The 12191-nt window shown below is 47.1% G+C and overlaps 1 protein-coding gene across 1 annotated transcript in view; it reads right to left on the bottom strand.

The window, feature by feature from the left end:
- Positions 1-3447: 3447 nt before the first annotated feature.
- The window catches only part of CDC25A (cell division cycle 25A), a 30088-nt gene continuing 21344 nt past the window's right edge, over positions 3448-12191 (bottom strand). Inside the window, exons 9-14 of the mRNA XM_037736736.1 lie at positions 11823-11921; positions 9877-9939; positions 9682-9780; positions 8684-8814; positions 5557-5668; positions 3448-5302 (exon numbers count right to left, since the gene is read on the bottom strand). Of these exons, the coding sequence (XP_037592664.1) occupies positions 5162-5302; positions 5557-5668; positions 8684-8814; positions 9682-9780; positions 9877-9939; positions 11823-11921 (645 nt within the window). The 3' untranslated portion in view covers positions 3448-5161. The remainder of the gene's footprint in view (positions 5303-5556; positions 5669-8683; positions 8815-9681; positions 9781-9876; positions 9940-11822; positions 11922-12191) is intronic.

Here is a 12191-nt window from a genome sequence, read left to right as displayed (position 1 = left end):
AGTTTTGCTCTTGTTGCCCATGCTGGAGTGCAACGGCACATTCATGGTTCACTGTAACCTCTGCCTCCCGGGTTCAAGCTATTCTCCCGCCTCAGCCTCCCAAGTAGCTGGGATTACAGGTATGTGCCACCATGTCCAGCTGATTTTTTTTAAATTTAGTAGAGATAGGGTTTCTTCATGTTGGTCAGGCTGGTCTTGAACTCCTGACCTCAGTGATCCACTCGCCTCAGTCTCCCAAAGTCCTGGGATTACAGGTATGAGCCACTGTGCCTGGCTGGTATATTTCTTTATTTCTTGCTCTGAGTGCCAGTGGTCTAGCCACTTCCTCAGGTCAGGTGTTACATGGAAATGTTACACCTAAGACCTCAGGACATCATCCTAAATCCATCCCTCTCCCTCGCTCCCACCTACCCATCCATCACCAGATCCCAGTGCCTAATGCCCTTCCCTCCCATGCCCCAGCTTCTGCTGTGACTGTAATTATCATCATTCCTTACCCATCATCCATCCTTTGTCTTGCTCTCAGCAATTACATGGCTTCACACTTCTGCCTTCAAACACTCTACAGGCTAGCTGCTCAAATGGTGGCAAGCGGATTAGCAGTATTGAGAGTTTGTTAAAAATGCAGAACCTCTGGCTGGACACGGTAGCTCATGCCACTGTGGGATTATGGGTACCGTAATCCCAGCACTTTGGGAGACCGAGGTGGGCAGATCACAAGGTGAGGAATTTGAGACCAGCCTGGCCAACATGGTGAAACCCCGTCTCTACTAAAAATACAAAACTTAGCTGGGCTTGGAGGCGCCCACCTGTAATCACAGCTACTCGGGAGGCTTAGGCAGGAGAATCGCTTGAACCCGGGAGGCAGAGGTTGCAGTGAGCTGAGATTGCACCACTGCACTCCAGCCTGGGTGACAGCGAGACTGTCTCAAAACAAACAAAAACAAAAAATGCAGAACCTCAAGCTCCGACTCAGTGCTGTGGAATCAGAATCTGCATTTCAACAAATTTCCCACGTGTTTGAGAAGTCTTGCTCTCATAGATCCCGAAGCTTACAGACTCCTCAGAGAACGGTATTCAGGGTTTCCCCTGCCAGACTTCTCCTACCTCGTCCACAGGTATGAATGCATGGTATTTCCTCTTTGAACAGTTTCTTTTTCCTGCAACACCGTCTCATGAGACTCCTGCTGAAGGTTAGGGTTGAATATCACCTCCTCTGGGATCTACTTCTTGCTCTGGAGCCCCATTTCCTCTAGACCTCTCTTTATCCTAGCTTCTGTTTTATGGAAATGTTACACCTAAGACCTCATCATCTTTTAGTGACTATTTCTCTCACTAGCCGGTGAGTGCCTTGAGACAATGCCTGCATCTTACAAACTTCCTTATCCTCTGTGCTCAACACAAGTCAAACATATATTGAATGAGTGAGAGAAACAGCTTTTCCTCCAAGGAGGTCCTTCTTCCAAGTAGATCTGAAGTGAGTATTGGGGTATGCAAAGGGGTCATCCAAATGCTAGAGCCATGGTATGTTGGTTCAGGGGCAGTCACAGAGAACATCCAGTTATCTACTTTAAAAAAATTTTTTTAAGACAGGGTCTCACTCCTGTCACCCAGGCTGGACTGCAGTGACACAATCTTGGCTCACTGCAACCTCAACTTACCTGGGCTCAGGTGATCCTCCCACCTCAGCCTCCCAAGTAGCTGGGACCACAGGCATGCACCACCATACCTGGCTACATTTTTTGTATTTTTAGTAGCTATCGGGTTTTGGCATGTTGCTCAGGCTGGTCAAGAAGTCCTGGGTTCAAACAATCCGCCCACCTTAGCCTCCCCAAGTGCTGGAATTACGGGTGTGAGCCACTGCCCCTGGCGGAAACATCTAGTTCAACTGCATTTGTTATTTGCAAAGAGAGGCCCCAGAGGGAGAAGTGACTTACTCCAGGTTCCTCTGCTGGAGAGATGTAGCCTGAGTCACTAATGATTCATACTTTGCCCTTCCTGGAGTCAAGGGAGTGTGATAAGCAGAGAAATAAAAATCAAAGCGAGTCACGGATGAACCGCACATATTAGAGATTGTTTTTAAGAGACGGGGGTCACTATATTGCCCAGGCAGGTTTTGAACCCCTGGGCTTAAGCAATCCTCCTGCCTCAGCCTCCCAGTAGATGCAATTATAGGTGCACAATTTGTAAAGCTTTAAAACATGAAAAAAATTAAAAAAATATGAAATTATCTTCTTGCTTAGGAAATGATCATAATGGCAGGGAAAGATAATGGTTGCCCTATGGGGGTTGGGTGAAGCTTAAGAGTTTAGGATCAAGTCAGGGTAGGCAAGGGGCTTCAGCCAAGCGGTTTGTTCTTAAGCTGGTGTGTGAAATAGGAATTATTTTTTGTGTATTTAAGATTTTTAAATCTGAATCAGATCACACCTTATAATAGTTATCCCAAAAAATTTAAATAAGTTTTGCCTATGGTTTTGAGCTAACCAACGCTTGACCTAATAGGTGTCCACACATTTTTCTATAGTAAATGCAAACTTTCTGCATGGCAGGCTTCCAGCTGTAACAATCAAGTTTCAGAGCAGGGGGCATTTTAGAAACTGAATCCTGACCTGTTAATGGAGCATAAAACGAGCAGGGGCTAAGGCTGAGGGCGTATCTTAGCATACAAAGAGTTGAAGTTTTCATTTTAAAGGCAACAAAAAACCATTAAATTCTCCAGAATGGGTTGACTTAATTTGCAATTTTAGGAAGTTGATTGTGGCAAGGGTAGGTCAGACAGGAAGCTGGCTTGTTTTTGCAGCAATCCAGGGAAATATTACCTGCTCAAAGTAAACTTTAAAAAGCATGGTGGCTCATGTTTGTAATCACAGCACTTTGGGAGGCTGAGGTGGGAGGATTGCTTGAGTCTGGAAAGTAGAGGCTAGAGTGAGCCAAGATCACACCATTGCACTCCAGCCTGAGTGACAGTGAGACTGTCTCAAAAAAATATCAAATATGCCTGAACCCCGTTTTCCAACACACATAAAGGAACATGTTTTCCATTCTGGGTGGCCCTCTGTGCTTCAGCCCTATGTACTTTGTCCCCAGTAGTCCCCAGCACCACTGGTTGTGTGCAGGCACTGCAGCCTCAACCTCCTAGCCTCAAGTGATCTGCCTGCCTTGACCTCCCAAAGTGCTGGGATTACAGGCAGGAGCCACTGCCCTGGCCTTAGGCACACTTTTAACGTGTCCATTTTATCTTGCAAATCAATCTGAACCACAAGTTTTTGGACTTAGAGTAATAACTGAGGGTTGTTCTAGCCATCCTTGGAGCCAGGCCATCTGAGAGCCCTTTGGCTTCCTGAGGAAATGTAGCTATCCCAAAAACTAGTTTTAGTTAAGTGTGGTCCTGGGACCTTAAAGGGAAATGTAATTCTCTTTAAATCTATCAAGAACTAGGCAGAGAGCATGGGTTTAAGATCTTTTATTTTCAGAGCTTGCAATAGTTGGTTAGCAATGCTAGCTAAACTGGTATAATCTGAAGGCCATCCCACCTTTCTCTTTAGGCACTCAACCAACAGAATCTTTTTCTTACAAACAAGATCATTAACCAGTTGGGATCTGTCTCCACGCGTGTGTGGGAAGAAGTTCACTCCCCCATACTTTTCCCAACAAGGTTGTTTTATGGCCAAATACAACTCAAACCCATTAACACAGTAACTAGTCATCTCCAGTATCACTGATTCTCCCACCCCCAGAATAGGAAGTTGAGGTAAGAGGGAGAGACGGTCTCCTAAGAAAAACCTTTCTACACCTCAGTGAAGCTGTGATGGTAAGGAGGCTGGCACCAGAGGGTGGGGATGAGTAGGCGCTGAAACAGGCCTCTCATCAGTGAAGTCAGCCCCAGCTCCTTGGATGAAGTGTTCTTTTGAAATACCCACTTCTATGGGGTTAGATAAGGGGACAACTGGTGATGACTCATCACTCTGTCCCTCAAATTAAAACATGATAAACCGAGAAAGTTTTACCTTCAAAATCCAACAAGCTCCCTCCTGAGAAAATCCTATCCAGTCATGTCCATGCCAGCACCCACTCCCCACCCTTGGGTGGCCCATCCAACACTGATTTGATACTCCTTGACTCATAATATGACCATATTTTAAAAATTAAAAGCTATTAAACAATATCACAGCAAAATAAGGAAGACACTCAGTGGACATGTTCTTCCCCTATCCTGTGGAGCCCACCTCCCTATCCCCCTTCCCTGGGAAACCTACACTGCAACATTCCAGCACTGACCAGGGGGTGGCCTGATGGAAGCTGCCTCAAGTGCTTTCCTGACTGTGGCTCCTATACTAGCCAATGTCACAGGGAACTGGAGTGTGGAAGAACAGGGCCACACCTCCCACCAAATAGATCTCAGTGGCCAGCAGTGGGTCTGGGAGGTTTAGCTTATGTCAGGCAGCCAAGCCTGGGTCCAGCGCTCCCTCCCCAGGACCTCAGTTCTTGGCTTAAATAGCAGCAGCCCCAGTACCGCAGCACCTCCTGGGGTGACAGAGCACTTAGCTCTCTGTCCCATAACTTACAACAGGTTTGCATTTTCTTAACCCCTTCTTTAAAAAAAAAAAAAAAAAAAAAAATTAAAAGCCGAGGTAGGTCCTGGGATAATAAAACTCTACCTAGAATGGCAGTATTTCAACCTAATAAAGCAGTAAAATAGGTCTCCAGGAGTTAGAAAAAAGATAAAGTGATTGATGAAGTTGAATAAATTAAAGATACGGATTATCCCAAAGGCCTTGTCCTCCCAGGTTGTCTTTGCTATTTGGCCAACAGCATTTCTGTCTGTGTAACGTCTCTACTCCCCTCCGTCTCCTCTCCCCTCATGAGAAGGCTGGAGCCCAATACGGCCTCAGATGCTTCATCCCACTGTGGCTCAGAGCGGCTTGACACGGTACGTTGTGGCAGAGTCTGATATGGACGGAGGATGTCTAACAGGGAGAGAAGAGGCGTAGCCAGCAGTATGCCCTGGGCTCCAACCTTGGGAGTGTGGGAGGTAGGTTAAGGCGTGGAAGTCCCAGGCCCCCTCTCCAAATGTCACACAGCTGGCCCCTTTGCTCAAGTTCCTCTGCAGCAAAGGGGGACGGAGGGAAGCTCGGGCTGCTGCTGGGTGGCCCAGCCACCCTCAGAGCTTCTTCAGACGACTGTACATCTCCCTCTTGCTCTTCTCCCCTGCCCAGGTCCGGCTCTTGGTGCGGAACTTCTTCAGGTCTTCTTTAAAGTCCTCGTGGTGCATGGGCCGATAGCTGGGGGGCTCACAGTAAGACTGAGGGGACAGGAGAGAATGAGGTTAGGGCACACCTGCCTCACACCCACAACCTGGTTTTCTCTCTGCCTAAGGCTACAAGGTTGGGAGTGGCCAGGCAGATCTGGGCAACCAGTTCTACAGAGGCCTTTGTGCTCAGCAGATACCTACCTTGTCCCCAGACCCCTGGCAAGAAAGTCATCATCACCAGACTGACTCACTGGTCTACCATTAGGGGCCGGGAAAAGGGATACTCTTCACAGCCCCAGTCTTACCTGGCATTTCATGAAGAACTCCTTGTATCCCCCCTTCAGGACGTACAGCTCAGGGTAGTGGAGTTTGGGGTATTCATTACCCAGGCGATCTCTCTCTCTCACATACCGGCACCTAGTGAGGGGAAGGAAGGCCAAAGCAGGGTTACCTCCTTCAACACAGAGCAACACCACAGCAACGCAGTCAAAGCAGCAGTTGTGGTTTAGGTCCCCCTTACACACTTCTTCCCAACTTTACATTTATTCTTAGGAACCATCAGTGCTGAGTTGCAAATTCCTGGCCATGTGAGCAGCCAGTGCCAGTAGATGGCCTCTTCCCCAACAGTGCTAGCATCTGAGTCCTGCCCAGCACCTTCGCTGCCAGTTTGTGGCAGCACTTTCACCATCTAAGCCAGCCTGCTCTTGCATTCTCCACCCCAGCCTTCCCTTCAGCCGGGCTCCCTCACTCACCTTTTTCTAGCTAAGTGGGATTGTTTCTTTCTGTGGCTTTTAAAGAGGCTGAACTCGCTCCTGCTTCAGGACACCTGTTTCTATCCTCTGCCTTGACTGAATGCTCTTCGATATCCTTATCTGGCTTATGGCTGCTTACTGCCTCGCCCTTGGTATAAAAGCCCAAGGCCTCGAGTCCTTCAGAGGCCTACAGCTCATCACCCCCACTGCTGCTCTGCCCCTGGCTCACCCCACACCAGCCCCTGCGACCCACTACTGTCCCTCTGGCCTGCCTGGGAGCTCCCACCTTACTTTCCTTTGAAGAACTCTTTTTTTTTTTGAGACAGTTTCCTTCTATTGCCAGGCTGGAGTGCAGTGGTGCTGTCTCAGCTCACTGCAACCTCCACCTCCTGGGTTCAAGCGATTCTCCTGCCTCAGCCTCCTTAATAGCTGGGATTACAGGTGCCCACCACCACACCCAGCTAATTTTTTAGTAGAGACAGGGTTTCACTATGTTGGCCAGGCTGGTCTCAAACTCCTGACCTCAGGCAACCCACCTTGGCTTCCCAAAATGCTGGGATTACAGGCACGAGCCACTGTGCCCAGCCACTATTTTTTTTTTGAGACAGTCTCATTCTGTCGTCCAGGCTGGAGTGCGGTGGTGCATGATCTCGGCTCACTGCAACCTCCACCCTCCGAGTTTAAGAGATTCTCCTGCCTCAGCCTCCAGCATAGTTGGGGTTACAGGTGTCTGCCACCATGCCTGATTCATTTTTTTTTTAGTAGAGACAGGGTTTCACTACCTTGGCCAGGCTGGTCTTGAACTCCTATCTACTCTGATATGTAAGTCCCACGAAGGTAGGGATTTTTTGGTCTGTTTTGTTCACTGCTTTTCTCCCTCAGTATCTAGAAAAGTATTTGGTACATGACAGGCAAGAATATCTGATTTCTCTTGAAGCTCAGTGGTTTGGGGCCTATAGTAACTTCTCCAGTCATGAGGAATGGGCAGCAGCTTCCTCAGCAGCACGTAGCTGGAAGCATTTGCCTGTAGTTAAAATGAGTTCACCTGTCAATCCCAAATCTTTCCTCTGAGAGGCCGAGGCGGGTAGATCATTTGAGGTCTGGAGTTCGAGACCAGCTTGGTCAACATGGCGAAACCCTGGCTCTATTAAAAACACAAAAATTAGCTGGGCATGGTAACATGCGCCTTTAGTCCTAGCTACTCGGGAGCCCAAGGCAGGAGAATTGCTTGAACCTAGGAGGCACAGGCTGCAGTGAGCCAAGATCGCACCACTGCACTCCAGTCTGGGTGAAAAAGCAAGACTCCATCTCAAAAAAACAAACAAAAAAACCCCAACCTGCTGAGTGAATAATTGCATTTATGAATGACCATTAAGTTCTTGCTCAAATATCACCTATGCATGTAGTAACGTATAGAGCAAAACACTCATCCTTCAGAGACAGATGCTTGAAGGACTCATGACAGTCACAAGTGTCAAGTTCTAATGTAGTTGCCTGTGTGTAGAGCATGTACATGCCAATGTGACAACTATTAATAAAATCAGGTGAAGTGTATACAAGTATAACCTCTGTGTGTGTGTGTGTGTGTGTGTGTGTGTATGTGTGTGTGTGTGTGAGACAGAGTCTCACTCTGTCACCCAGGCTGGAGTACAGTGACATGATCCCGGCTCAGTGTAGCCTCGACTGGCCGGGCTCAAACGATCCTCCCACCGCCTATTTTTTTGCAGAGGTGGGATCTCGCTGTATTACCCAGGCTGGTCCGAAACTCCTGAGCAAGTGATCCTCCTGCCTCAGCCTCCCAGAGTGTTGGTGCCACTGTGCCCAGCCATAACCTCACCTCTTTTTGAGTTTTAAAATGGTTCAAAAGGGTGGGTACAGTGGCTCACACCTGCAGTCCTAGCACTTTGGGAGGCTGAGGAGGAGTGCTTGAGGCCAGGAGTTCGAGACCAAGCTGGCCAAAATATTAAGATCCCATCTCAAAATTTGAAATTTCTGCCAGGTGCGGTGGTTCATGCCTTTTGGGAGGCCAAGGCGGGCAGATCACCTGAAGTCAGGAGTTCGAGACCAGCCTGGCCAACATGTGAAACCTTATCTCTACTAAAAATACAAAAATTGGCCAGGCATGGTGGTGCAAACCTGTAATCCCAGCTACTCAGGAGGCCGAGGCAGGCAGATCACCTGAGGTCGGGAGTTCGAGACAATCAACCTGACCAATATGGTGAAACCTCATCTCTACTAAAAACACAAAAATTAACCAGGCTTGGTGGTGGTGGTAGCTGGTAATCTCAGTTACTCATGAGGCTGAGACAGGAGAATTGCTTGAACCCAGGAGGTAGAGGTTGCAGTGAGCTGAGATCACACCATTGCACTCTAGCCTGGGCAGTAAGAGTGAAACTCCACCTCAAAAAAACAAACAAAAACAAACAAAAGACACAATACACACGTGCACGTGCGCACACATATACACAAACTAAGGACAGTGGGGGAAATTAGAAGAGCCAAAGTTTAACTCAATATAAAATGACATATGTGTGTAGGCTGAGGTATGAAACTGGCTTGTTATGTGCCAGAGGTTGCTTGACATGCTAAAATCAGCTCCGAGTGCAAGCCACAAACCAGCATGTCCCAAAAAAGTATCATGGGGCCTCTGCCCCAGAGCCCAGTTCTGTGCAGTACTCACATGCGGGGACCTCTCTCAGAAGAAAACTCGCAGTGAAACACAACGATGACACGCTTGCCATCAGTAGGTACAATGGGCTTCTTCAGTAAGAAGTCTTCAACCTCTTCTTCCATGTGCAAGTTCACCGCACCCTATGAAGACAACAGAGACCCTTGGAATCTGCATGCTTCACACCTGAAGTAATGATTCATCAAGAATAATCTTTAAGTTCAGAATACCAATTTGTGATTTTGCAGTTCTTTTGGCTGAAGAGCCCAGTAGACCATCTGGCACCTGTATCTCAATGGAGCTTTATGGGTCTGTACATATTGATTGCACAGTAATGTATATGGGACTGGAAATGGGCAATTCGAATATGACTATGGTACACTTTGTAAGTAGTTTCTGGTCCCCTGAACGGCTTAAACATCAGTGGGTAGCTCCTACAAGTGCTCTTGATGGTGATGTGAGGGACAAACATGAAGAGCAACTGCAGCACAAGGTGGTAGAGAGTATTGCAGACAAGGGAACATTCGTTTGGAGCACCTGGAATCAAATGCCTTCCACACTCACTGTATTGTTTTAAAATTTCTAACAACTAGCATATGAGCTAAGCAGCCAGATGTCACTGTCTCCCCCTTTAAAACCACAGATCTGGCCAGGCACAGTGGCTCACACCTGTAACCCCAGCACTTTGGAAGGCTGAGGCAGGTGGATCACAAGGTCAGGAGTTCGAGGCCACACTGGCCAACACGGTAAAACCCCGTCTCTACCCAAAATACAAAAGATTAGCTGGGTGTGGTGACAGGCACCTGTAATCCGAGCTACCTGGGAGGCTGAGGCAGGAGAATCACTTGAACCCAGGAGGTGGAGGTTGCAGTGAGCCAAAATTGCCCCATTGCACTCCAGCTCGTGCAACAGAGCGAGACTCCATCGCAAAAAAATAAGCAAGCAAACAAACCAAAAACCCATAGATTCTGTTTAGGGCTCCTTCTATAGCAAGTCTCAGGAATCCATACCTTGATGTGGCCTCCCTCGTATTCATATGGGTATCGACAGTCAATGATAACAAACTCTTTAATGAGGTTGGCAAACTTGCCATTCAAAACAGATGCCATCTGTTAAAAGAAAACCAAGGAGAATCAACTTTGACAGTCAGGAAAAACTAAATTCAAGTACCCCATGTGTGGTAGGTTCCAAAAGGATGAACTCACAATTTCGGGAGAGATGTATTTTAAATCCTGATGTTTCCCAGCAACTGTATGAAAGAGATAACCCTAAAAAAGAAAAAAAAGATACTTAGAGAATCTGAAAGCCTATATATATTCATACTTATATTGTTTGTCTGGGTGGTAGGAGGCATCATTTAAAAATCAAACATTAATAGTACACGGTAGTTACTCTTCTAGTTACTTCACTAACATCCTGACATTTAATTTTCACATAAACCAATAAGGTATATTAGCCCCACTTTGAGCACCTTATCCAAGGTTACCTAGCTAGTAAGCCACATTTGAATAAAGAAACCTCAGGTAATCTCATTTTCCTCCTGCTTTTGTCAAGAATCCACGTCACACTGTGAACAGCACTTAAACATACAGATTTCACTCACTGACTGAGTACCTGCTATGTCCAGCATGGTACAAGGCACTGGGAATAGGAAAAAAGAGACTTAGCCCGGTCTTGAGGAGGAATATGGACACATTAGCAATTACTCATTTCGGTGACTGGCTGAGTCAAGAGTTCGCCATTGCCACACATAGGCCCATTAAGACAGATATTACAGGGCTGGGCACGGTGGCTCACAACTGTAATCCCAGCACTTTGGGAGGTCGAGGGGGGCAGATCACGAGGTCAGGAGTTGAGACTACCCTGACCAACATGGTGAAACCCCGTCTCTACTAAAAAATATGCCTGCAATCCCAGCTCCTCAGGAGGCTGAGGCAGGAGAATCACCTGAACCCGGGAACCGAGATCACACCATTGCACTCCAGCTTGGGCGACAGAGCAAGACTCTCTCAGGGGCTGGGGAGGCAAGGAGGGGACAAACATAATCAATTTCAATTCAAGGTGAAAATTCCACTGAGTGTGGTGATGCATGCCTATCGTCCCAGCAACTTGGGAGGGTGAGGCAGGAGGAGCACTTGAGGCCAGAAGTTTGAGGCTACAGTGTACTATGATAGCATGTGTGAACAGCCACTGCACTACAGCCTGAGCTACATACTAAGACCACATCTCTCCCCCTCAAACAAGAGAAGCTTCCAAAAGTGAGGATACAGCTGAGTCTTTGCTTGTTCTCTTCATTCTCCCTGTTCTTTTGAAACCCATTTGAGCTGAAATATCAATGGCCCAAGCCCATACATTCCCCAACCCACTAGCCAAGACAAACTCTTTTACTTCTCACAGTCTGCTGTTTATGTTTATATCTCACTGAAATTTATTTCAATCTACCATGTGGTACATGTAGTTCATATCTCACCTCTCCAACCACATGCTAAGTTCTTTGAGGGAAGTAACTGGGTCTCATTTTGGAATCTCTGCCTAACACATCAGTGCTTCAATAAATGTTAACTAAATTAATGAAAAAAACATTGATCTGGTAACCGTCAAGTCAAAATGTGACTAAAGAAGCTGCTATTGACACATTCCCTGTCCTAGCCTTGTATTTTACCACAGACAAGCCTTCATGTAGCATATCAGGCTATTAGAAGATCTTCCTCTAGACTTCCAAGAGGGCCTTTTCCCTCAATGGCCAATCTTCTCTGGACAATGGAGAAATTCAGTCTCAATCCCAGACCTTCTAAGATAACCTTTCAACATGTAGACTTGCAGTGAGGCTACAGGTTTATTTCTGCTTTGTACTATCCTGCTAAATACTATTTTTATAATCAGAAAACACAGTTCCCAGATAGCCTGGCCTTTGGGTTAGAACCAAGATGGTTGGTGGACAGCTCCCTATGTAAAACTGCCCATCAGCATGAGTGAGATCTAGTCTCAGAGACCAACATACATATCATGAGAAACCAAGTTTGCTTCCCTACATTCTTTAATTGTGTCCTTTTGGAGGCACCCCAGGAACCACCTTAGGGAGAAAGGCTGAGTGGGGTTCTAGATATCCACACTCTTTCCTGCACTCGCCAGAGCAGCTCTGCTTTGTTACCTTGGAGAAGTCTCCTATAAGGTCCCTTGGGTCATTGTCCAAAATGTTCTCAATGGTTCCTTTGGGGGAAGATGCCAGGGATAAAGACCGATGTAGAGTCTGTAACAAAGGTAGAGAATGAGGCCAGGGCTCTGAATGAACTTCTGAAAACATTAACTTGGAGCACGTCTTGAGGAGACTAGACACACACACACACACACACATACACACACACACACACACACACAACCCGGCATGGGTGGTACATGCTTGTAGTCCCAACTACTCAGGAGGCTGAAATGGGAGATCACCTGAGCCTGGGGAGGTCGAGGTTACAGTGAGTGGTGATGGCGCCACTGCACTCCAGCCTGGGTGACAGAGTAAGACTGT

The sequence above is a fragment of the Cebus imitator genome, unplaced genomic scaffold (genome assembly GCF_001604975.1).
Source record: "Cebus imitator isolate Cc_AM_T3 unplaced genomic scaffold, Cebus_imitator-1.0 Scaffold0, whole genome shotgun sequence".
NCBI classification, from domain to species: Eukaryota; Metazoa; Chordata; class Mammalia; order Primates; family Cebidae; genus Cebus; species Cebus imitator.
The sequence above is the reverse complement of the archived record's forward strand: the minus strand, read 5'-3'. Positions and strand labels throughout refer to the sequence as shown.